Genomic DNA, 27,199 nt, shown 5'->3' with positions numbered 1-27,199 from the left:
CACTTAATTTCTAGATATTCCAGTCAGATTGATTATTTCAGAACACTTCCAGGTTGAGATGGCCATAAGATAACAGTGATATTAATGCACATGCACATTAATAAGACCTCATGAAATCTCAAGGCAGGCAGGACGTGCACTCCTGCCCCGCCACCTTGGGTGCTCTCGCCCACTTTGTCCCTGCAACCAGCCTCAGCTTGGCCAAGTCTTCCTCTTCCAGCACTACTGTAGGTTCAACACAGCTGATGCTGAGCCCCAGGTAATTCAACAGGCCTCCCAAAAGAAGCTCTGATGTGGTGCTGGTGGAGTATGTTGAGTACTGCAAGCACATCATGGAGGCACCTGCATTGTCCCTGCGCAACTACGAGGTAACACAGCTCTTTTTTTCTCCAGCTCAGCAGGGAGCTGGCTGTGAAAGCTGTGCTTGAGCAGCACCGCCAGCATGAATAGCAAGGGCACAGATCATCCACAGCCACAAGGGCATGGACAATCCACAACAGACCATTTACCAGTGGATAAGTAAGAGCTGACTGCATCAGAGGTCACGGTACATGGTCATTTCTTGCTTAGAATCTCCACAAGCCCATGAAAATTATACCAGAATATGGTTTTAGGACGATGATAAAAATCAAGCTGTTAACGTTAAATTGAATTACAGCAAATAGACAATAAAACTGTATAACATAGATCTCTATATTCACTAAGAAATTTGTTAGAGTTGGAATAACTTTAGAAATGGTCTGCTTTACTCTGAAGAGCTATTCTTCCTTCTTGCTGCAGACTGTGGCTGGTACGTTCAGTGACAGTTGGAAGAAGCAACTGTGACAAAGGAGGGAGTTGTTAGGTCTTCAGAGAGGGGTTCTCATCTTTTCTCTGTGAAAGGCCATGATGTCTGTGACAGGAATGAGGAGAGGGGATGAGTCCAGGGAACACGCAAGTTTTATTCACAAGACAAACAGCCTTTGCAGTAGGGTAGTTAGATACAGCACAGCTTTCTAAGAGTAACTTCACAGCAACAGTAATGTTTTAAGATATATCTTATTATTTCCCTCACCAAGTAAGTCCATCTAAAAATTTTTTTTTTTTTTTAACTAGAAACAAAATTAATCATCTGTGCCTTTACACAAAGTGAAAAGGTAAACCCCAGCCACACAGGTGCACAGCCTAAGTAGCCTTCTGCCACAGAACCTGAAAGTCGGGGCGACAGCACTGCCACCACACTTCCTAATAACCAAACCTCAGCAGCTAAGGAGAATTGTAAGTCCACTCCAAGACACTGATTTTCCTTTGGAGGGAAAATCCACGGCTCCTTAAAGAGTAAGATGTGCACGTGGAGGGGTCTGGCTCCACACAAAGAAGGGTGCTTTGCTGGAAGGCAATACCAGTACGAGCTCTTCAGGAGGGCAAGCTCCCTAAGGAGCCAGGGCTGCTGCGTACCAAAGGAGGCAGAGTGCAGGCATATACGGGCATTCGCGTACACAGGCAGAAGGCAAGCTGTAAGACACGAAGTATTAAGTGCCTGCTTTTAGGGAGTCCTGTAGGCAGAGACCAAGAACCAAGATGAGGTTGAAACAATGCCACAGTATTAGTATTTATGTGCTACTTGGAGAAAAACTGAGAGAATATTTTTTGCTGTTGCAAGAGAAATAGATGTTGATAGTGGAAAATAGCTACATCAGAGGGGATACCCCAAGATAATTACTTGCCTTTTTTTTTAATGACATCTAGATATTTGAAAACCATCTACACCACAACATAATACAGACACAATTATTCCTCTCTGAAGACAACACATCTGTAAAAATATACGTATACACACAAAACCTGAATATCATGTTATGCCCATTTTTGTAATATGCAAGAACCTTACAAAAGGTTGTAGTCCTAAAATGCAGTTACCCATAACTGAATTTTGAAATTTTTATTAGCTCTACAGATGACTTAGCCTCTTGCCATTTTTTAGTCTGCAAAATGAATTCTATTTCATTGCACAATAGCTTCTCAAGAAATTGGGGAAAATTTTATAGTCAAAATAAGCTGAAAACTATATTGAATAATTTGCCTTATGCTACTTGTGATATAGCTCTGGAGCTCGTATATCCAGAATTAAGTGCTAGTACAGTAAGATTGCCCCTGTTCAAACCCAATGCCATGCATTTCCAAGAGTTGCACAGGATTCTGTGGTCAGGATAACCCTCAAAGGAAACTGAGATGAAGCATCTAGGCATTTTTATTATTACAAATAGGGAAGGGAAGGGAAGGCAAACATAACATAATGGAAGAATGTTGCTCTTCTTTCCATGCCTCAGTCCACATGCACGTCTCCCAAGCAATACACGAGTTGCTCCTTCAAACCAAAACCAAACAGCAAACTCTCCTACCTCACCTCTCCCTAGCCACTACTTAGTATCAACCCACAAATTACTTCTTCACAACCCTCAAGCCTGACTTGAGGACTCATGTCAAAAAAGCTCAATAAAATTTTTGAAAATTGATTCAATGGATTATTGAGATGTCGCCGCACAAGAACATGAATTAAATGTGTAGATAAATACATCAGTTTTTGCACTGCTGAACATGAAAACTCATTCTGTATATCATTTAAATGGATCACTGTGGCATCAGGAATGCAGCAACATTTTGAGTGGCCCCTGAACACATGTAATAAACAGAGACTCTAATATATCGTTTTAGTGTTTTTTCCATTATTCCCAGGTTATAATTAGTGTTGATTTTAAATATATTTGTTTTTAAAATGCTACTACCAAGCAGCTCACTCTCATGGCCACATTTTGACACGTACATACAGCATTTGCTACACCACGAGCTGGCTAGTTATTTAGCCTGTCATAACACAAACCTTGAGCGAGAGGCAAAGAAATCTCTCCTGCTTTATCAGTTAAGAGATTTCAGCTGTTATGAATATTTCATGCTGTATGTAATTACTAACACTGAAAATAAAAAGATGAAATGTCTGTCTGATGTGTTAGACCAACAACATGATATCGTGAAAGGGGCTGTCACAGCCCACTAATGGGGATGAAATGCTGCTTGGAAAGAACAGTTACTTTTCCCAAACAACCACCTCTTTTGAGATTTGGGCTTTTTCTTTAAAAAAGCATATTTCAGATTAATGTCCTATGCTAGGACATAAAAGTGTAAGTGAATATATTGCTGTATTGAATTCTCCTTATCTGAAATACACATCCTGTTACATAGAGCTGCATGCAATGCACAGCACGTCTTCCCTTACAAATTCATCCTCGTTATTGCTTTTAACAGTACACTTAGTCATTACCACATTAAAACTAATAGGTCACCTAGATAGGAGAGAATAAATAACTAAAGCAATATTCACAGCAATATTTTTAATCCTTAGTTATGCCAAAGGATGCAACAAGTTAATTTGCACCAGAAATTACCCAGACTCAGGCTGAAAACTTGAACCTGCGAGGAAGCTCTGGCTGGGCGTACTTGCTGCCCTCAATCCCGTGTTACTTGGTATATATGACAAAAACTAATGATGTGTTTATGAGAAAATGTATGCCCAGCAGAGGTGATATATTTAGAAAGAAGAAAAAAAGTGTGAAATTAAACCTAAAAATACCAATGGAATAAATGTATAAGGGAGTTCAGTCTTCTTACAGAGTCTAAGACGTAGAGTGCTGCTTTAGCTTGAACACCATCCATAGACCCCTTTTTTCTTCCACCCTCTGCTTTTGTAGAATTCACCAAACTCCCTATTTCAGCCGAATAGACTCTGCAGGATTATTTTCTTTTCTTTTATCACCATACCCCACACAACTTGTGGCAACACCCCCCCTTTGCTGCCTAAGCAATTTATCATAACCTTCAAGAAATATTCTGCCATAGCCATAACATAGTTTACAATTGCCACTAAAGCCCATCTGATACAAAATGTCAGTAATGCTTTTATCTTCCTACCATCTGTAAATGGCTTTCCACTTGAAATTTCATAAGCTATTTTAAGAATATTATGGTTATTTGCTTTCTAACACTGTAGTGTAGGCGTTCAGATCCAATTTCATGTTCTTTTCTGCTTTCTAATTTTGCTGCCTGAAGCGTATTTACTAATGTATGCAAGTTTCCAATCAGGATGGGAGAAAAACTGGTCATCCTGCCAAAGCTCCACCAGCAATCCCCAAAACTGTTGGATAGCTCCGCTTCTCGGTAAAGCTAACAAATTGACATTTATATGTCACCAGGCTTCAGGATCAACACTGCAAGAGACAAAGAAAAACTTGCACCTCTCTTTGAATCAATGTTTCTATCAAACTGCATAGCCCAAAATTTTTACAAAAGTGACCCATTCTTGTTAATTCTTGAGTATCTAAGAGCATCCCTTAACTATTACACAACTGTGCTTTAGGCCTTCATTTTTACAAAAATTTGGCCCACTTTTTTTTTTTAAAAAAAAAATCTCTTGACAATACCTGCAAGTTATATTTATTACAAAGGAATCCAGTTGCAACCTCGTTGATGGTCGTGGGTTGAAGAAGATGTCATGGCTGTCAGGATTCTTCTCTGAGGGAGTACACCTTTGTGTGGAGTTTGTAATTATCTCATCTCTTTTATGTAGTTTAACGACTGTGAACATCACTGATTTCTCTCCATACACATTTATACTACCTATGTTTAAACCAAAATCTCAAACTTTTTAAGACTCAGGCTCTCCTACTATTATTCATGTTTTTGTCACTTTGCCACTGGGTTATTACAACAAATCCTACATGGGCAAACACCATTAAAACTTTCTGAAGTTTTATAGAGTCTCTGCCTGCTTGCTAAGACTAGTACTACCAAAGTACCTTGATGAAAAAGTACATGAATATGTATGATCTGCAACCTGCATTGCTTGCATATTCGTTTCCTAGCAAAATTTAAGATTTTGGATTTCATGTGTATTTTAAAGTTTGTTTATTTAAGAACATTACTTATTTGAAGGGAGTTTCTCTTGCACTCACAATACCCATTCACAGCTGGTCAGAACTAACACAGTCAATTTTGTTAGTTTTCAGAGCATGAACCAAAGCACTTGCCCTCATTTCAGCGCAGACTTTACGTACCCATGTGATATCTGCACTCCTTTACTCTTGCAAACATGCAGGACAGCATGCAAACATGAATCCAGGGAGAAGGTGGAACTCAGACTCAGCTTCATTAATAAGAGCCACCTACGTCCCTTTCAGATGGTCAAAGCCACTATCCACAGGACTACTGATGATGCACAAACTAAAGAGACCTCAGGTGTGGTTCACGTTGACCACAGACATCTTTATGAGTCAAGGAAGGGGTTAAAGAAGGTCACCAAAGTGATGGTGAATATCTAAGTGACTCTGCACACCTAACCACAAACACGCTGCATGCTGGGCTGTCGACATTGCACCAGCAATTCAGGTGCTGCTGAAGACATCATGAAACCTGCAAACCAGCAGGAGGACTGCAGGCAATGGCAAAAATGAATCAACAATGAGCTCACGATAACACAAATCATCGTCCTTCCTATTGATGCAGAACCATGCAGAGACATCATCCTGGTAGTAATGCCAAAAGAGCTGCAGAACTTTATGTAAGCAGAGCCCATTATCTAGTGTGTTTTCATTAGCCAGAAGTATATGGACTGAGGCTCTTACAAATAGCACTTCCCAAACTGCATTGCTGGCCATAATTTCCCCTGAACTGAGTGGGTAAATAATAGTGGAAACTAGGGATGACCACTTACAGGTGACCGGGGCAGCACTCATCCTTGTATTCTTTGGCTCATGCCAGCGAGCTGTTGAAAAAATAAAGGGCAAATGTAAGGCAGATCTCATCTCCATCACCACTGTCCTGATGCTGAAATTCTCCCCAAACAGCTATCCCCCTTCTCCCAAGCACAGGCATGCAGAACCCGCTGCAGCTCCCAGCAGCGCACGCAGCCAGGCACAGCTCGTCTTGCATTCCCAGTCTGGCTACAGCTGGGCCAGCATTTGTATGGCCACGACCAAACACAGACCCATGCACTGCACGTTACCGTCACGGTGCCCAGACACAAACAGCAGCAAATAACTTTGCTTAGATAAGAGTATAATGCCTCTTTTTTTTAGGTTCTTTTTCCACGGCCTGCAAACTCTTTTTCTCCTCCATGGGAACGATTCAGAACATCCCCAGAGTACCCCAGGATTACAGCCCAGAGCACACAGCTCAGTTGCCTAACTCGGTGTGGAGATTTTTGTGTCCTGAAGGTAAATTTATGCACAATGATACCAAACATTGTCACCTGAGGCCCTTTATAGATCCAGTCTTTGTTCTCAAGCTGCCCCTTACCCTGAGTCAGTACCTGAGCCTTGATTATGGAGCCTCCGAAACTCATTTCTGTAGAGAATGAGAGGTCAAAGAGAGCCCACAGTGTGAACAGACCTTACGGACAGGTTAATAGGATACACCTTGTCTGTCCCAAACCAACAGACTCATGCAAAAGAGGTGAGATGGGCCCAAAGGAAGCTTCAGATACCAGTTTACTTCAGCACTTCTATGGGGACTATTCGGCAGCAGCCGAACAACGCCTTCCAGCAGAGGGCTGTTCAAAGCACAAAAATCTCTACCACCATTTGCTTTCTTCTTATGCTGCAGTACCAGTAAAAGCATTCTGTGAGACGACTGAAAACTTTAAATCCCATGTTTTATGGCTGCATTGCCTTGGGATCACATTTAGAAATTTCTAGTGATGACCAGAAATGGATTTTTCAGTACCGCTCCATTTTGCTCAACAGTTTGGGCAGCATTTGAAAAGTTGCATCTGCTAGAAGTGAACTCTGGCATCACAGTCACTTTCACTCCCATTTTGCTCTGCTCCTGGCTAGCAAAGCTTGAGAATGTTGTCCTGACTTCCTTCTGTAACTATCTGTGAGATTCCTGCGAGGGGCCAACTTTCCATGACTCTTGATAACAACACCCTCCAACCAGCCATGGGCCGATTAGTCATCAGGCAATGAAATAGCTCTTGGCACCACATCATGGTCTGCCACCAGAGGGCTTTTCAAAAAATAACCTGTGGTGCTCCCAGTTTGGAGTCGATACCAAAATTATAATTGATAATGACACCGCTGCCTGAAATACTGCTAAACCCAATTGAAACCAATGTATGTGGTCATACGGCAAAGATCCCGTCCCTCCAGACCCATCCAAAAAGTCAACACACACTTCATGTTGTCTATTTACAGCTACCTACTTGGGCTGAGATTCAGATATTAACCGGGGAAATACACAGAATGAAGACAGACCAAGAGGTGCAGGTGGCAATCTGGAGCCTTGCTCCGGCACAAATCGTTGAAGAGTGAAATGACTCCACTTTGGGGACGTGACAGAAACTGTGTCTGGTGAAGTGCTACTTGTCCTGCCTCGTGTCCGCCCCCAGCCTCCACTGTCTTTGAAGAAATTTTTACAGTCTGCAAACAGAAAAGGTCAGGACTCTGCACTGGAAAGGGAGAGACAAAAACTAAGAGATGAGTTTGCTTGACCGGTTACACGTCAGACTGGCAACCCACACTTCCAAAAACGTGCCCTATCCCCCCGGCTATGCTACCCAGGGCAGGCACTGAAAGCTCATCTCTTGAATCCAAGCAGGTGTGCTAAAAAGCAGGTGAGAAGCCTGACTCAGACTTAGTGATCTCAGTAATCAAGTACCCACAAAGAAGAAAGACTAGAGTTTTTGTTTCCACTTACTGGAATAAGTATGTTTTACATTATACCCTCAACAGAAAAAAAAATAAATCAATTTCTGCAAATTACTTGTAACTTTCTAATAGTTCTTCCCTGTTTTCTCAACAACTTTTCAGAAAATACAGACTTCTTCAAAAAGCTTCTGAAATTAAAGGATATTCAACTTTGTAATCTTAATTAAAAGTAATGTTTATCCTATGTTCCAAGTACTCACATTGGGTTACCAGAAGTGACCATGAGGAATACTGCTGCTACTTTTTCTTTTTAAAAGGATTTTGGAAGGAAAAAATAATTCATTCTATTAGTGGATTTAAAAAAAAAATGTTTAAAACAAAGACAACCCAAAAAACAAAAACCAGACACAGGACAAATCTATTCATCCTTTATAATCTGGGTCTAAATAGCCCTGCATTTGCTCCATGAGGTTATGCTTGGGGCGGTCTGCTCCAGCTGGGAAGAGCCAGCTGCTGGGGCAGCAGCTACCCAAGGCCACCTCCAGCCCCTTCCAACCCCACAGCAGCACATCCCTTCGGGGCAGCTGCTGGCTCGGCAAGAGTTCTGTTCATTGGGGAATGCGCCCTCCACAACATTATGGTTTTTAACAACCTTACTGGCACTTTCCTACGATAGGCTCTGGAAAATGGCAAGCTGGCCTAGATGTAGTCTTACATAAAGACAATGATAAAATATACTGAAGCTTGTCACAGTTTTGATACTGCTTTTATACGCAACCTTCGTAGTCTAAACATGTGGCTTTTGGGGGTATTTTTTAATACATGAGTTTTTTAAGAAGTCTTAAGTTTTCAGCTTACCCACTTGGAAGTTGTTTCGGGGAGAGAAAAAGAATAAAACCAGACCAAAAAGAAAGGTAAAGAATGAAATAGCTCTTTACGTGAAGAAGTCTGGTATCTTTATGTCATGCAGGTTTCATCTGTTTGCAACAGTTTTGCTGATTATTCAGGTATTCCTATACATTTCCAGAAAAATGATAAGCAGAAAAAGTGATGCATGAGAAAAAAAAAATAGTTAATTCTAGCATCAGCCAGGCCCTGGCCTCCCGATATTAGTTCTTTCAAGTACTGCAGTGAAGCGATGCTACACAAGCCCCTTGCAACTCTCCATGAATGTATCAAGGTCCCTGAAAGAAGGTGATGGCAAATATTCCACTTTACGGAGTTACAGCATGTGCTCGGGCACACAGCGCAAGCTACTCGGAGGCACACAGCAAGTCTGTGACACACATAGAGATTTAACCCAATTTGTCTCAAAGATTTTTAATTGCTGGCTCATTCTTCTTCCTCACAGGATGATTATCAAGGAATGATATTAGAAGAGACCAAACCTTAGCCTTCAGTCCAAATTCCTTTGTCTTGCGGATTTCATCCAGACCCACAGAATATTTAAATAAAATTCTGTTGCACATTTTTGAAGCATCTCTTAAGACCGGTAGAATATGGGAAAAGTTGCCCTCAGCTACTATATTGTGTCATATAAACACATTTTTAAATGAATGTATAACTAACTTGACAGACCATAAGAGCTTCATCAAGCCGGCCTGTAAAAATAGACATATATGCATTTTCTAAAGCATGCAGTTTCATAGACCCTGCAGGTGTTCCTGTATTACAAACTTTAAATGCCTAGAAGTATTATACAGGAAAGGCATCTAATTTTACAGACGTGCCAATAATTTTGATTAACGTGTCTCTTCCATTTGTTTCACAGTTACAGATCAAAATGATAATTTGGCTATTAAGACAAGAGGTTACTCGGACACATCATAAAATATGTAGTTGACCACTAGAAAACAGCATGGCATATATATTATTTTAAAAATCAAAACTACTGATCACCAAAACCAGTATTTTTGAACTGAAAACTATGATTAAACATTTCCTTTCAGTAAATTCATAAAAAGTGACAGCTTTATCTCCACCAGTGAGTTTCATCTCACAGCCTCACTGGAATTTGCATGACTTTTTACAGACTACAAAACTTCAACCTTCTTTCCACTCCCTGAAGCGCAATCAGTTATATGCATTCAATTCCTCACTACATAAACACAGAAACCGATGTCAAACATAAACTACACTCAGAGAAGTTATCTTTGTAAAACATTGCAACTGCAGAATCTATAATACGCAACTTGTGTAAGAAAACCTAGGTTAGTTTTAAACAGAAAATCTTTATTACCTCAGACGTAATCCATAAACACTGAGACTAAAGCTAAATTCACCCCTTCATCCAAAAAAAAAAAAAAAAAAGGGTAATTCTACAGCTCTATAAACTATTTTGTCCTGGAACGCAGAACACAAGTTAAACAATGTCAGTTCCTAGCCAGAAGTAAATATAAAGTAGAGTTTCCGGAATGAATGCGTAAATCTTCTTGGCTCTGCCTTTACATTTTCAAAACAGTGCTTGTGTTTATATTCTGACCTTTGTATCTCTTCCAATTTAAAGCAAAACAAAACAAAATCACAAAGAAATACTTTTACTCAGCAATAACCAGACTCATCTTACCTTCCCAGTGCGGGTTACGGTAATATGTAAGCGCTCTGAAGTATAACAGCAATTGTGTTTCTGTTCTGGATATTTAGGAAGAAAGACTGCCTTTTTGCTAAAACTGGCATGTCAAGTTTAAATTAGTTTCAGCACAAACCACTGAAACACTGGGAACAAGCAAATGTCATTTCATTTTGCAAATGACAGACCAACTCATAAAAAGGAGCAACAAATAAGGGCTACTGCATAATCTGCTGCCATTAATCAGGGTTAGTAATAAGTACCTCATTTCGAGAAAACTGCTTCCTGCTTCATTTCTTTAGCTTTTTTTTTTTAGTTCAAGGAAAAGTTTGTACCGTGATATCATCCGTCTGCTTGTTCCCGTTATCTTCTGAACTAGCTGAACGATTTCAATTGAATTTTACAATGAGGAAAGACCCAAAGAAAAGAAGTTCTTACAAATTTGTAAATATTAACAGCTGACACCAAACCACTATTCACCACGAAGGAAAAGTCCCAAATTCAGTACCGCTCTGCCTCCTTTGGCCGGTCGGCCAGCTCAGCAGTACGAGGCAACTCTGAACGGCAGCACTGGACGGCTCTGCATCAGGCACTAAGGTGCTGTCCCTGCCTGCACGCTGTAATTTACCTTTAGTAATGTGCTTCCTGAATAAACCTAAACATTGCAAGTGTATGATGCACGCTCCATGTCATACGCCAGCTGGCTCTTTCAAGCCATGAAACACTTTCCTAGTTTCCCCCGCACAACTGAACTGAACATATCCCAGCACCATACTGGCTGGTACAGCTTTACACAGTGACTGATTAAAAGAAACAAGAGTTACATGCCACTTCAGGTGTTCAGTGCTGTGTAGTCAGATTCTTTAGTCCTTCCCAAGCAACTGTGCATCACCTTCAGCAAATAAAACATCAAAATTTCAAAAAAAAAAAAAAATCCCATTTAAGAGGAGTTTGCAATTAACGCTGAAGTCGAGACATGGGATTGTAATCCACCAGTTTCTCCCACAGCCACACACGGTAATTCCTTCCTCTGAAATAAAACACATCTCAGAAGGCACAGAGGAACCCAGGCCTCACTTACTCCTGGGTCATCTTCCCCTATCTGGTGTCAGCTGTAACGACAGCGAGTGTTGTGTGAGAAGCGTAAAGCTCACCCTGCTTCTTTGGGCTGAGAAGTGTGATCGTGCACGTTTTTGTGATTTATCCTCCATTGCTGTCAAGGAAAACTGCAAATCAGCCTTTACCTCAAAGCAAGGAAATCTGACTTTAGCCACTGACTGAGTTTTGGTTTAAAAAGCCGGTCACGCAATCTTCTTCATTTCCCATGTTACAAAAAGCAAAAGAAGGAAAACAATACTTGACAGGCTCCTAACAGCAACAAAATGTGACAAGCAGAAGTATTACTGTATTTTAGTCTGTTACTGTATTTCCCTGTCTCTTCCTACAGTTTGTTTCTTTTCCCCTCTCTGCCCACCTAGTGCCCGAGAAGGTTCCTTAAACAAAAAATAAAGCTGAGATGGAGGAAATAGGTTGCAACCCACTGCTTTATTCTTATGCTCTGTATAACTTCCCTAGAAAAACCCCTTCTGTGGTGGAAATGGATCAATGGCATCCAATTTTGGCATTAATATGGAAGTTGGCCTTTCTAGTTGTATTTACAGAAGTTCACATTATGGAACTTCTAGAGGCTGTGACACAGTACCAAAACTCCCCTAATACACAGTCAGAGTAGACAAACTACTACTAGCTGTATGGATGGAAAACAGCCCGCTGTCTCAAAAGCTCAAACTGTTCTGATTGAGACTTCCCCAGATCCGAAGACTTCCCAGTCACTGTAAGCACCATAAAGTCTACAAATGTGCAGAACGCAATGACTTGAACAACAGAGTTAGAGAAAGCCTGATAATTGTTTTCCTTTGATTTTTAATTTTTTGAGACTGTAACTTGAAATAATGACAGACAGGCCACGTGCACATGACAATGCATAGACAAACAGCAAACTGGGGCCCACTTAAAAGAGCGGCTCCATTTTGTAAGTGTTCTAAGAAAGCAAAACCAGAAGAGAAAAGTACTTCTTTTTGGAAGGTGGGTAATGGAAATGAATGTGTCTACTCCCACCTCACCTGCCAGCAGCAGCTACATTCCAGTAGAAGGACAAAACTGACAGGTTAGCAAGGGAGATGTGCAGATAAATACTGCAGATTTTCCCCAAGAATTAAAGCTTGTAGTATCTGAGAATAAATAACCATCTATCTACTTTCCGAACAGTTTTTTATGCATGCATTAGCCATTAAATAATATTTCCTGTAGGTTGAAGCAACAGGAAGGAAGAAAGACTTATCTCTATATTTAAATTCCCTCCCAAATGCTTAAATAATGTAGTGGTGAAGGCTAGATCGGTGTTTCTTATGTTTTCAGTACCTATTAAAAACCAATAGAGACAGACAGATTATCAGCTAAACAATAGCTTTTAGAGAAAGATGCCCGAGCATTACTCAAAGGTATTGAACGAAATGGCTGAAAAGAGAAAACACTACGCATTAAGAAGAGAGAAGAAAAAAAGAAAGAAGGAAGAAAAAAACAGAACCCGAGATAAAATTATCTCTAGGTCTAGTACTAGAGACGCATGAAAAAGCGGGTCTGTAAAGGCACCTGGATCCTAATTCCTCGATTTCAATAGAAATGAGGCAGAACAGGGTAATAAAATAAAACAAAATAAAAATTTGTCCCTCTAATTATAGTGGTCTGTTACTGAAAACCTACATTTTTAAATACCTATTCATGACCAAGAAATGGTTTTACTAGAACAGTAGAAAACATGTTCAAAGCCTTAAGAAAATTAAGATATGTCTATAGTACACTTTTTTTTTTTTGACTGTAAATGTGATGAGTTTCACAAAAATTGTTTTGGAAAAGAACAAGAAATCTCTGTACAATCCCAGCTCTGAATTAGACAATGTTTTGGTCCTTGTAGTTCTTCACTGTTGTTAATCTAGGAATGCTGTTTTAATGGGTTCACTAGATTCTAGACGTTCATTTGCAGAACCTTACAAGGCAAAAATTTCTTGACCAACACCTATTTCAAGGAGTTGTGACATAGGTCAACAATTTCTACCAAAGGCGATTACCGGCATAACCACTGGAGTTCCTTAAGCTTCAATGAAAAGAAGCGTTACAGCTGCACTGAGAGGATCTAAAGGGGAACAGGGTCAGTGGTGGAAGTAATGGGAACCAGAAGGACAAGATGACTGCATTGACAACACAGACTGATTTGTGCGGTTATCAAAAAGAGGCCACCACAATGCTCTCACGGACAGCTTGAGTTCCAGATAATCCATACGCTGCAACAGTTACAAATGCCTGGTAACTCGCTGCAATTGATTTTATGTTTTGCACTAGCATTACAAATCCATCATTAAAATCAGAATGGGAAGAAAAAAAAAGCACTACACTTTGCAGCCTGCGCTGTCAGGCTCGCAGGTCTGAGTGTTTACACTGGCTTCCAGCTTGTAGCCATCCTGATAGTGAAGATTCTGTACATCTTTTATTTATAGCCTATACTGAGGCTTTGCAAGGAATGTTTTGTCTCCAGTGTTGGGCAAGGATTTCTTTTCTTCCTGTCTGGTATGTATTACAGCAGACATGTCATGTTAAAAATTATACTATGAAAAGACTACCAATATTTATAAAAACACATTTTACAGCTGAATCACAGGGATTCAGAAAGGGTCAATGCCGTTAAAAAGATCTCTATAAAAGCACGATGGTCTCTGGAACAACTCTGAGCAGGAAAGATCATGTTACTTAATTTCCTTTCAGAATCTATTTTATGCAGCAATTTTCTAGTCCCTCCATTAAAAAAAAAGTCTTCATAATATTTACTAATTGACCCTTTTAGCCCATCTTTGAAAAAAAAACAAAACATTTTAGTCAAATAACGGGAACAGTATGGGTAAGAAAGCTGTTCTCATTATTAGCTTTCACCCTCTCAAGCTCTCAGCTTCAAATTCTTGCTCTGATTTTTTTTTTTTTTAATATTAATATCATTAAGCAGAGACATTTAAGAGGCAAACAAAAGTGAGAACACTTTATGTTGTTAAAGCGTGTTTTTACCACACTACCTTCCACCATCCAGAGCGTTACAATAAGGCAAGGCTGACTAAATTTAAATTTGGAGCTTTGTATAGTTTCATTCATTATCATTTCCTCATTTTACCTGTGGTCTGTAAATTACTTTTCCGAGCAGCGATGCTAATAGGATGCCTCTTATGGGAAGGATGGGAAACTGTCACATGGCTGTTGTTCAGTGTACTCCATTGTGCCTTCAACCTGCATTTTACCTCCCATACACTTCAGACACCTTTGCCTGGCTACATCCCCCTTCGTTTCAGATCTCACACTTCCTTGTGTGACATGGTATAATTTAAAATGCTGAACTGGACATCTGATTAACAGCAGGCATTTCATCAACATCATATCTTTGATGTAGCTCAAAAACTGCACTTCTAGCCTACTTGCTATATCAATCTATATCTGGATTAATGTATTACACTCCCCAGTGACTGCAAATAGAAATTCTGTCTGAATACGTCTTCTATTTTTACCATAAAATGCACAAAAAACTTGGAATAGAGCTCTTAGATTTTTTTTAGTAAAAAATAGAATTGACAAGTACGAAGCCTTTCTTTGAAGAGAAATGTAATTGACACCAGTCAATTAGCAAAGCAGAAAATAAAGAAAAAACAAAGGACAGTCGAGGACAAACAATTTAGCTTAACAACACCTCATTTAGTACTATGACTGAAAATTGATCCATAGAACAAAAATGTACTCTATATAGAAAAATATTAAATAAAACACAAAGTTTGTAATTACTTGTCATGACTGAAATTCACAATAAAAACTTCCTGTTTGGTTCCACGAAGTAAATAGTTCTTTTCCAGCAAGTAAAAGGGTTTACTGAAGGGGTTCCCTGAAAGGAAAGGGGCTGTCAGTATAAAACCTCTGCATAAAACTGTCTAGAATCGTCTGTTCCATCATCAAATGTCAAAGAAAAAGAAAAAAATATATATATATATATCTCCCTTAGACTTATCATAAGACTTATCAAGCAATACCCAAACGCATGTTTATGGTAGTAATACCTACTTGTAGGTGTGCATACTCCTTTTAACACATTTACCTGGCATACAGTAACTCATGCATACACTGGTTTTATGCACCCATATCCATATAGCAACCTAAAATATAAAAATCCATATGATAAATGTATTTTTATATTAAATAATACCTCTATAGCAAAAAGCAAGCAAACAAAAATCCTCTTTTTCTTTTACATCATGTATGTCAAGACCTATTCTAGCAGCAGAGCCTTCTCCACAAAGCCTTCTCCCTCCTCCTTTCACCTTCCTAAAATCATTCACCTTTTTGAAGTACCAAATTTCCCCATAAGTACACTCACTCAAAGCTCAAATGAAGAGCTCAAACCTGGAGAAAGAATAGTTCTTCTAGGGCATGACTTTAAGGCGTTCTCATTATCAATGTAGTTGGTGAAATAACCACTGCAATTTTGATTAAGCACTAATGAAAGGGATGTTTAAAAAAGGTTTTGTATTACATGTATAATTCAATATATAATTTTGAATTAAAATCATTTTCACTTTCTTGATGATGGCCATTAACTATTATTTTTTTTAAAAACAGAAAACTGTTGAGAACAATCTCAATTCCCCATGACAAACTCAAGTTGAAACTTTCTTTCACAGCTGTTCCATGTTTGTTGAATTTGTTAAAATGTTCATGTTAGAATGTAAGTGCACTGGGACAGGCTCCCCAGGGCAGTGGTCACAGCACTGAGCCTGACAGAGTTCAAGAAGCATTTGGACAATGCTCTCAGACACATGCTCTGATTTTGGGGTGTTCCTGTGTGGAGCCAGGAGTTGGACTTGATGATCCTTGTGGGTCCCTTCCAGCTCAGGATATTCCATGTTTCTATAAGCGTTACAAGTCTCCAGATGCGGTAGTAAGAGGACAGATGAAGATGCCAAAATATTTTAAAGATCTTTCACAGTCAAATGAGCAAGTTTACATTCATCACCTAAAATTAACGTTCAGTGTCTTTTAAGTTTGCATTTTTTCTTTTCAAAAATATATTTACAAGGCAACCAGAATTTCAATAGGAAAATCAGGACATGAGTTTAGGGTGTATACATGAGGAGAGAAGGGTTACATCTAGGTAAAGGAAATAAGAGCAGAGCATTAAATTCTCCTTCTCCATGAGTGCTCTCTTTTCTTCCATCTTCTTCCCCTTACTTCACTTCTGTGCCTTCTCCTTCTTCTTGTCTTCAACTTTGCGTTTTCCTTACCACACACAGACTCCTTTTTTGCCTCTGCGCTTTGCCTTCTACCTTGCCTTCTTGTTTCTCTCATCAGTGTCCTGATAAATGAAATCTCCCAACCTAGAGGTCATCTTCGATACTGGAAGAACAGAAACGGGGAAGCTGCCAGTATTGTACCTTGATTAATCTGTACCTTGTGACCTAAATGTGCGGTTTCCAAACCATATGCTCCAGATTTACAGGAGCAGCTAAGGCCAGTGAGTCTGCAGAGACTTCACTATTTAAGGTAGATTTCCCTCAAACCGAGGGAAACAGTTCTGGTGAACAGAATGCCATACTTTTGCGTAACAGACTGGGGATAAACCCTGAGATGCGCATGTATTAAACCAAGCTTAACTTATTGATAGATGCACAAAGCACCAGTCTGTGCGGGTTATAAACACTAGGCTACTACATTGGTTTTTATTTTTCTTGTTGTTTTGTTTTCATAACTTCAACAAGAGTACATTCTAAAAATAGGTGCTTTCTTAATGCCCATGAATATGTTTATTCTGCTTACTTAATGAAAAAATAAATTGTTTTTCCACTCATCCAAAAGCATAACCAGGAGTACACATGGGGAACAAAGTGTAAGGTTTCTCTGGGAAACTGAACCAAAGTCAGTGACTGACACAGAACTCCTGGAAGATTGAGTGAGCCAGTTTTCCTTTAGAACATACATGATGCGTGCAAGAAACTGAATGGTGGTATGCAAGCGTTAGTGCTGACACTATTTACACCTTATCATTCTTAATGCAATCATTTTAAACTCACGCCAACAGAATTTTATGTCTTCCCATGCTTCCTGCATTAATACTGTTCTCTTTTTTTGAGCTGAGCAGTCAGCCAAAGGTGGTTTCAAGCTGTTTCCTTCAGAGGAAAAGAAGCTGGAAATACATTAAAATATTATTGCTATAGTTTTACTTCTTCTCTGTCTTTATGTCTTAATTTTTTTTCCCCTGCTTTTCTTAAATGCACAGAGAAACTTTAATAAAATAATAGCCAGTAGATACACCTTCACTCATGCATGCTTTTGTTTTAAGCAGGGACACACAGGTGCACTTGAGTGGAGGTTGCTATTATTTCAGTCTTATAAAAGTCTTATTAAAAACATTTACTTTAAAAAAAGTTGTTATAGCAAAAGTATGATTTTCATCTGTAATTACATACATACACACATAGGAGGTGGAGCCGTGCTCGTTACTACGAAGGCTGCTAAATGCTTCCCATTACAAGATCACATTTCCAGTTGCTTATAATTTTGTCAAACTAAGTTTTTGGACTGCAGTTCTCCCAGGCTGAAGAAAACACCTGGGTCAGATTAAGGGAAGGAGAAGAGAGAGGGAGGGGGAAAAAAAGGACTAAACTGCCAACTTGCTCAGGCTTGCTTTGTGAAATAACTATTGGCAGAAAGAAGATATTTTAGTTTGCTCCCCTCAAAAATACTGGAGAGCATTATTTCAAAAAGCTCCATCATTCTTATGATTTACAGCAAGGAATCAAAGGTTTGTGTTTTTGTGACTCTGCACACTGGGTAAGAGCAGCCAGTGGCCATCCGCCATGGCCCCCTGAAACAGCAAGGCACCCGCCCACACAGCCAAAATTCTCCTTCGCAGAAGCTCTCTGCATCCCAAGCATTTGTTTTGAATGGTCTGACGTGTGCTGTGTTCTGAACCATACCAGACACAATTTGGAAATGCCCAAGTAGGTATAACCTAAAATTATGCCAAGGAGTATGCCAACAGTGCCCGTGCTCACACACTTGCAAGAGGGACTCGCCTGCAACTGGAAACTTCTCTTCTCTAAACTGCATCCTCAGTAAGGCTGCTCCAGCCCGGGTCTGACCAGAAAGAAAGAAGGCATTACTTGTATGCCTGTATTTCAGCTGAGAGTGCAGAAATGATTAAAACGTCATTCCTAGAGTTGGCTAAGCCAAGCTTAGACAGCAATGCTTTCAGCCACCACCCTTAATAACCCAGATTTCAATTTGAAAATACACATTTTTAAGAAATTTACAGGTCTTTCTATATGGCCTATGATTTGATATCCTACTACAACCTATACATTTTTGTATTGCCTACTTGCTCTCATTGACCCCTTCCATTACTCTAATCTTTCTCATTGCATGACAGGCCTGGAAGAAGGTTACAAACTGTTCAGTGCTTTCTGGTTTTGTTTAATTTCGGGAAGAAAGCAGCAGGTTCACAGACCTGATGAAGCACCACAGATCATCACAAAGTTGTCATGGACACGTGCAAAGTTTTTTTCCAATGCTCTGGCTTCTACAGTTTACCTATTATTTCAAAATGTATCACAATGTTCGTATACAATTCAGACTGAACAAAGAAACTAAAAGAAAAGACAAGCCTCTGATACCGTAAGCTAGAATACGTGTGCTTTACCTAACATTCAAATAAGATTTTGCTGCTTATTAGTGGGTAAAACTGAGATTTACTGTTGCATTTTAAGCTTGAGTTTCCAGGGAAAGAGCTCAAAGCCACCAACACACCAACAGAACGACACGGGGGAGGAGAGGGACAGCTGAAGTATTTTCCTCTTAAAATACATTACTATCTGGGGAAAAAGCAACATAGTAAAACAAAAGAAAAAGTAAACAAAGGCTACACAACACCAAATGGTACAGTCAACCTTGCAGATTTTGAATTTAAAGAACAATGTTTGTCCTAAAAACATCTAATAATTGATATCACGGCTAGACAAAATAGGACTTTTGGATATGAGCACATTTAAACACAGCTGCTACAAATAATGTGGGTTATTACCCACCAAAACAAGGTACACACTGACAAGTAAGTGGCAGTGCAAAGAGAAAAGTATAGTGTAATAAAGTAATAACAATTAACTTATTGAGTATTTTCAAATTTTGCATAGACATGGCACAACGCCTTTTAATATGCGCTTTAAACTTTCAAAAATTTAGAAGAATTTGCTAAGAGGGGGCTCATTTTTACATGTGCAATGTAATTAAGTCCTATTCAATTTAAGTAATTGCTATTCATATTAATAGGAATTAGTTGTGTTCACTGACTAACCCTACTACACCCATGTAGGGCAGTCTAATATAGAAAAAATATATACCTGAAGACCTAAAAATCACTTCCAAATTAAGCAGTGTGTTCAGGAAGGGAAAATCTGAATGCCCTGAACTTAAAGAATGTCATTTCAGAGGTCACATTAACTCCAGGTGCCAATGCCAATACAACAAAGTTCCCCACATCAAACAAGGTAGCTGGTTTTTAATTGCATCAAATCAAATGATTTGGGGGACTGATATAACAGACACAGCACAGGACCTGAATGTAGTTCAATTTGTGGTTCACATAGGACTCTTAAACATGAGTACAGTATTATTATTTTTTTAAACAGCTTATGCCTCAGCTCGTCATTTCTAAAATGGAATAATGCTTAAGGACCTTCTGCAATGCAATTCAAGGACAAAATTAATACTGACAAAGCGTTCAACTGCAATGCTTGCAGGTATTTAGAAACATATATTGTAAGGAAAAAAATAAATAAAGGAGTTGGACACAACAGCAATTCCAACAAGCTCTCAACAACATCCTGTTTGAATTGCCAAATTAAGGAACACTGTCAAGTTGACATTTTGAACACACTGCCTTAGCAAAAAAGATACTGCCACCAGGTCTGAGCTCCTTGCCAGAGTTTTTTATTTTACATTTAGTTATAAACTTTTCAAATTTGTTTTCCTCTGCTGTATGAGAGCAGTATACAACACAGAGGCAAATTGACTATACAGAAGCAGTTTGATTATTCACAAAAGCAAAAGAAAAAAATGCAAAGAAAGAAAAGAAACATACATTCAAGAACTGCCACTTACAGAAGCAGAAATTAAAAGCATAAAAGAAATATGCTTTTAAATTGGTATTTAAACCCTTAACAATGATTTAAATACAAGGTTTTATGCCTCCGGTTATTAACAAAAGGGTGAATGGATGCATTGTTATGTCACCTTAAAAGTATACATATTCAGGGCAGACATAAAATTGGAATTTAAAATACACACTACTGCACACGATTAGTAATCACTTGCTATAACTTACTCATTAATTCACCTTCCAGGTGGTTTCACAAATATTTTTGGTTTTGTTACTTCTAATTATTAACTATTCCAACTGCCATGAATTACAAGCCAAAATATAATTTAAAGTTCTAAATATATTAGGCTTAAAAATGTGATATTTTTATGCATTTCAAGAAAACTCTTTGGTCAATTAGTTAAACTAAGTCATGTCCCTCAATGAAAATATTGACGATAATCAATATTTTGTTTGTGATCTTGAAAAAAATCACAGAAGAATGACTATTGAGAAAATCTTGACTGTGGGTATTGACTATGCTTCAAAAGCTTCTTAAAACGCCCTATAGACTTTTATGTATGTAATATGCATAGGCTAATAAATTCGAGCTCCTTTACTGCACTTCCAGCTCTCCATTCACCAATGATGAAGAGTCCGTTTAGCATTACAAACCTCATGTTTGAAAACCATGCCTAGTGTTAATGAATGGAGGTATTAATTTTATTCTTCCACATTATCCCTGCTTCAGTTTTCAAATATTGCTAAAATCTGGAAATTTGCTATCTCACAGATGATATAATCAGCATTAGAGTTCAATTACCATGTAAATCTGCAGAACCTGATTGACAGATTCGAATTCTCACTAAACACACATGGTATGGCTACAAAGAACAGATGAAAAGAATGCCAACTACCTTACAGCATAACATAAGGAAAACTTACCCAGTTCTTAAACATCTATGTTTTTTCCTGATAAAATGCACACAAGCCATAATTTTAAAAACTGCACTGATACTCATCAAGCAAACAGCTGGCCTCTGTACTCTGCTAAGCAAATCTCCCTTCAGTACAACCTGGGAGGCTGAATGCTTCATGGTCTGCTGAGGTATACTTCAATTTCAAGCTGCTCTCAAAAAAAATGCTCAAAAGATGCTCTGACACTTCCTCTTCTCCACCTAGCCTCACTGACTGACCTTTCAGTCAGCCTTCCCGCAACACAAAGACCGAGTGCTACACACCCTTCAGAGACAGCTGCTTCTTGTCCCGCAAATCACACCGATTAGATAGATCGACATTGTCTCTAAATAAAGCCTGTCACCCACACAAAGGCGACACGCTTTCAGCTGTGTGCAGATAGGTGTTACCCTGTTACCCTCAAATGAAAGGGGAGATGCAGCAGACGTTTGTTCTCTGCTGTCCCCACAGCTATGTTTGCTCCACAGGCCCTCCTGCCGCGCAGAAAATTTCAGCCTGACTTCTAAGAAGAAATTAGGGGTTTAAAATATGTGCTTCATAAAGCAGAGCACAGAAGTACGGCTATGTAAGATGCTTAATCAAGCGTATAAATACAGCACCTCGCCCCTGAGAGGTGTACAAACACCAATGTGTTACTGGACTAATTACAAAACGCAGACTAGCGCTGTCGTGCTCTTCCAGAAGGGAAACGTATAGATGGCCCCTAGGAGGATGCCGTTTATCAGGAGTACTCAGGCCTATGCGTAAGAAGCGAACAGCCCCAGAACCGGGAGCTGCACATGGGCACCCCACCCAGCACACCTGAACAAAAGGGACAAGCCCGGGAGGTTAAAGTTTGGGGACAGTGCTGTCCCCAGCACCACTGCTTGCTGCCAAAGCGGGGTGCGAGGTGACCCGAACCACCCCCCAGCTACAGAGGGCAATATGTGCCTCACACCCCCTGCTCCCTGGCCGCTGGGCAGCCGGCGATCTGCCCTCGTACCCCTCCATCCTCTTCCTCATCTTCCTCATCCTCCTCCTCCGTCGCTCGCCCCCTTCACACAAACGGGCGCTGCGGGGAGGGGGCCGCAGCCCCGCCGCCCACCTGGGGACACCCCCTGGAGCCCGGGGAAGGGGGATTAAAGGGGAAAACGACCCCTACCCGGGAACTTCTCCTCTTCCTCGCCGCTCTCCGAGTCGGTCTGCATAGGCTCCTCCGCGAAGTTGACCCCGCGGGCGTCCGGGGGGGCCCGGCGCGGCGGCTGGCTGCCCCTGTCATGGCCGGGCGCGGGGGTGCCCGCCTTGCGGCCGCTCGCCTCCTTCTCCTTCTTCTCCTTCTTCGCCGCCGCCTCCTCCTCCTTGAGGCGCCCGAAGTACTGGAGGGCGAACTCCAGCAGGTCCCCGGGCTGGCTCCGCAGCACCTCTACCGTGAAGCCCTGCAGCAGCTCCGTCAGCCCCGCCGGGATGGAGATGCTCATGCCGGGGCCGGCCGGGGAGGAAGGGGAAAAAAAAGAAAAAAAAAGGGGGGGGGGGGGGAAGGGAAAAAAGGTGGGGGATCCTAGGCAGCAGCGGGAAGGGGGCGGGCGGCGGCGCAGGTGGGGGCGGACCCGCGGTGCCGCCCGCGGCTCGGTGCCAGGCGGCGACCGCAGCCTCCGGCTCCGCTTCGCCCCACACCCGGCACGGCGGCGGCGGCCCCGTCCTCGTCCGTGACTGAAACCTCCCCGCCCCCGCCGCCTGCCGCCTGCCTTCCCCCCCGCTCCGTGCCGGGGGAACCTCGCACACATGTGACCCGGGAAACCATGACAACCTCCCGCCGGGGACTGCGGCCCGCCGAGCGCCCCCGCCCGTGCCGCCGGGGGATGAGGGAGGGCGGCCCGGCCCGTCACGGCACCGAGCTTCGGGCCCCCTGCCGCAGGGGGCTGCTCCCCCCCCGCCGCCGATCTCTCCTCGGCGACCCTGCCCCTCCTGTGTTCCTTCTCCTCTCCCTTTCCCTCCCCAAACCCCGGTTCCCGCAGGGATTTGGGTGCTTCCCCACTGAGGAGTCAATGCCGAGGGCTCCTGTGGGGGGTTTGGGTGTCTCCCCTCCTCAGCTAAGCCCCACAGAGGCATTTGGCAGCTAATTGCTGTTGTGCTTTTTCGTGGAAGCTTGGTGGGCCACGTACAGGCATAAAAGATACCTCCCGCATCGTTCATATGCATAGATACGCCATATATTCATATAATTTAGGATCGGAGGGATGACGTGGTGCCAGGAAACGCATCCTGTTTGTCAGCTGATTGCCTTAATGTCCATGAAAAGCACAGCCAGAGAAATAAAAAATCCTTAAAAAAATAAAAGTTCAATTTAAACATTGCCAAGCACCATGCTCAGCACAAACACCCTTCATAAGTTGTGATGCAGGGACTGCTTAGCGCACCAGTAAGTAGGTGCTGCTTGTCATCACCTGTGTGCTTACGTGTCGTAAGGAGCAGCTACGGGTCCAGAGTTTTTCCTAAGGCTTTGCTAAACACTTCTTGACAAGTGAGGTCCTTGGAAAGCATGAAAACTGAACCACCCCCGGATTTGTTATCACCTCTGCAAGTTTAGCCACCGTGTCGGGGGTCCTGAAATTTGTGTTAGAGCCAAGTGAATTAAGTGCCATGAAGTCAGAGGTTGGGAGTACATTGCTGTTTGATAATTGATTTCAGTAGGCATCCACGATTACCTAAACTGCCTTGAAATATACTTCATAAGGGCTTTGGGTAAGATAAGCAGTCAAAATTTGAGTTTGCAAGAGCAAGGGGAATCTAAACAACCTGGCTTCAAGCAAGTAATGTGACAACAAAATGCAGAAATCCCTGTGATGCTTTTCATGCAAATCTGGATCTCAAAGCTATTTTTAGTTAAATTCATTTCCAAATGGAAGCCAATGTTTCCTGTAAAAGAATTTTCAAATAGAGTTTGGTTCAAGAGTTGGATATTCAAAGTGCTATAGACCTAGCAAATTAGTCAAGTGAGTGATCCATGCACGTGTGGGTGATATTACTGCTCCATAGCAGGTAAGAAACACCTCTACCGATGGAGTTGTGGAATGCTGCTCAGCAATGTCTTGTGGCTTCATTTGTCTCTGCAGGAAAAACCTACAGCAAGCCATTATGGAGTACTTATCTGAAGTGAAATTCACTGCTTTATAGCACTGTCCAGCCTGAGAAATATCTCCATGGTCAAGCTAAGTCCTCTGGGGGTAGACCACAAGTGCACTCTGGGCTGAAGAAGATTGCTCTACCAGCAGGCCCTAAGAATCGCTGCCATTTCCTGCTGTTGGCCAGGCTAGCCAGCACACCCACGCTTTCATGCCATGCCCTAGTGCCGAGATTCCTGACCACATGTGCCCTTACAAAGCGCTGCCAGCATATTGGGTAGCCACACACACTGCTATGGCCAAGAGTCAAGTGCAGCAGGAGGGCTGACACCTGTACATTATGGACAGATGCATATCTTGGTCAGTCTAAAAGGTGTTTTAGCTAAAAATGCCACAGAGATTCATTTAAAATTCGAGGAGCTTAAAAGCCCTCTCACAACATTGAGAGGACTCACCTGTTTGTGATCAGGTTGAGAGGAAACCTCAGGACTCTGAGGAAACCTCCAGGAAATGTTGACGCTTAGTCCAACTATCCACTTGGTGCCTATGTTCTGTAAGCGTACAACATTTCATTTACTGGAGTCTTCCAGGACTAAATGGATTGTCATCTCTGAGGTCTTGTCACAGCCAGACAAGGCTGTCTATTAATCTAGGAATTTACCAGCAACACAGGGGAGTCTTTCATCATCTATTCAAGGACCTCCTGTGCTTGCTAGAGCTTCCCATATGCTCAGACATCATTCAAGTGAAAGGAGATTCCTTCTCTGAGGACATCGTCAAGAGTCAGTCTTTGATGTTTGTATGCAAAACTGGGACAACTCGAATAAGAGATTCCTAACTGATGGCACCCTGGAGAATTACTCTACTTTAAATTTTTTAAAACAGCCCAAAATATATGTGTCTAGTGAGACTTAGCTTGAGTTTTGGTGTATCTTAAAGAATGGCAGTGATTTTTGTAGTTGAAGTTGGTGTCACCTGGTTTCCTTAGATACTTCCTGTTCCACGGAGCTTGCCTTGACTTTTAAATTGCTTTCAAACCCTTATAAGAGGGACAGCTGTCCCAAAATGTGCTATAGTCTAGCAGAGTGAGCAATTAGGTAATGAGAGGATCAGTTCACACCTCTCTGATAAGTTTGATTAATTTTTACTAATTTTCATGTGTCATTCAGCTGTGAGCATCATCTTGAAATGAAAGAGAAAATAAAAACTGTAAAAATCCTTCTGTATTGAAAAGGTATTGGGCAGAACCTTACCTTGACAATTACTGAGAAAATGAAGTAAAGACTTCTGTTGTCTCCTTCCCTCCTTGCCAGTAGATGCACTCTTCATAACACACTGCTTACCAGCTTTGCCAATCTGTCCCTTCATCTGGCTTGAGGTAATGGAAAAACTAGGAGAGTACAGGTAGCAGCCGAGAAATAGCAAGAGCTGTGTCTCCTACATGACTTTTCTAGATATCATGCTTTCGAAAACAGGCTGGGACTGCTCCTGTCAGAGATCAGAGAAAGATCTTGTCTGAGCATGCAGAGGATAATGAACAGAGCACAGAAGGGAGGACAGACTTTCAAGGCTTGTCTTTACCAGGATAAATGAAGATTTAGTAAATTTAATAAACTTGAGCTAACAAAGTCCATCCAACATCCAATAGCCATTTTCCTGCCAGCTTCCCACTGTTTGCCTGATAGAAACATCTTTCTCCAGTGCTTCCAAAAATGTTCTCTCAAGCACCTATCTTCTGATTAACCCTGGCTAAGCTCTGCAATGCAATACACACAGAACATGCCCCATACAGAAGATCAGACGTGCTTTTCTCTAGAGGGGAAAGTAACCACACTACCGGAGAACAGGCTTTTAAAGAAACTCACTTTGTCACCTTCCTGGAGGTAAGAAAAATTATCATTATCTTCTGCTTGGACCAGCTGCACAGCTAGCCCAGAAATAAGAGACCCTGATCTCTTCACCCATAGTATTCTCTGCCCTATGATGGCGACCTAACAGCTCCCTGTGGTAGTTCTCAATGGAAAGAGAGTTTGTAGAGTACTGGAGAAAACAGGGTAAAAAGTGGCCCTATGCCTATTGCAACATATTAGAAGACTGACATTTGGGTGCATTTCCTGATTTATTATTATTATTTTTTTAAGATTCTTGCTTTGTGCTATCCTAAACCTTTTGTCCTGACTTTTGAAATTTTAAATGCAGACAAACTTTGTGTTCTGCATGATTAAAAGCTGCTACTGACAAAAAACTTGAATCCCTTCATGCCTTCTCTTTACTTCCAACTCTCTTTATCTTTATGCCTTTGCAAGCTCTTGATCTTGCAATAGCTGATTTGTAAGTTTTGAACAACCACAGTTTGTAACAATAATCACACATCAATTTCTGACCTTCCCAAATGCCTTTAAAATGTCACATATATTTACTTTTTTTTCTTCTTCTTCTTCTCTTCAGTTTACAAACCAGCTCACGCTGGCTTACTGGGCAAATTTTACTTACAGAATGTTCTTATTAACAGATTTTAATGGTAATCATTCAGCCATGGATTCTTTTAGCAAAAACAAACATGCAGCTGTGCAGGTTCATAGTTTCCTGTTTTTCTGTTGTTCTGATTAGAATGATATATCACTATTATTATTCTACCAAAGGCATTACCGAAACCAAATCC

The 27,199-nt window shown here is 41.0% G+C and overlaps 1 protein-coding gene across 2 annotated transcripts in view; it reads right to left on the bottom strand.

Moving 5' to 3' along the window:
* PRKAR2B (protein kinase cAMP-dependent type II regulatory subunit beta) overlaps positions 1-23,146 on the bottom strand; it is an 81,271-nt gene extending 58,125 nt beyond the window's left edge. The window contains exons 1-2 of one of the 2 annotated variants that reach the window (XM_040549033.1): positions 22,578-23,146; positions 5,744-5,794 (exon numbers count right to left, since the gene is read on the bottom strand). In XM_040549033.1, the coding sequence (XP_040404967.1) occupies positions 5,744-5,794; positions 22,578-22,893 (367 nt within the window). In that variant the 5' untranslated portion in view covers positions 22,894-23,146. The remainder of the gene's footprint in view (positions 1-5,743; positions 5,795-22,577) is intronic. The other variant, XM_040549044.1, reaches the window with a different exon arrangement.
* Positions 23,147-27,199: the final 4,053 nt, after the last annotated feature.

This window comes from Cygnus olor, chromosome 1, assembly GCF_009769625.2.
Source record: "Cygnus olor isolate bCygOlo1 chromosome 1, bCygOlo1.pri.v2, whole genome shotgun sequence".
NCBI lineage: Eukaryota > Metazoa > Chordata > Aves > Anseriformes > Anatidae > Cygnus > Cygnus olor.
Note: the sequence above shows the minus strand (reverse complement) of the source record. Positions and strands in the feature narration are given on the sequence as shown.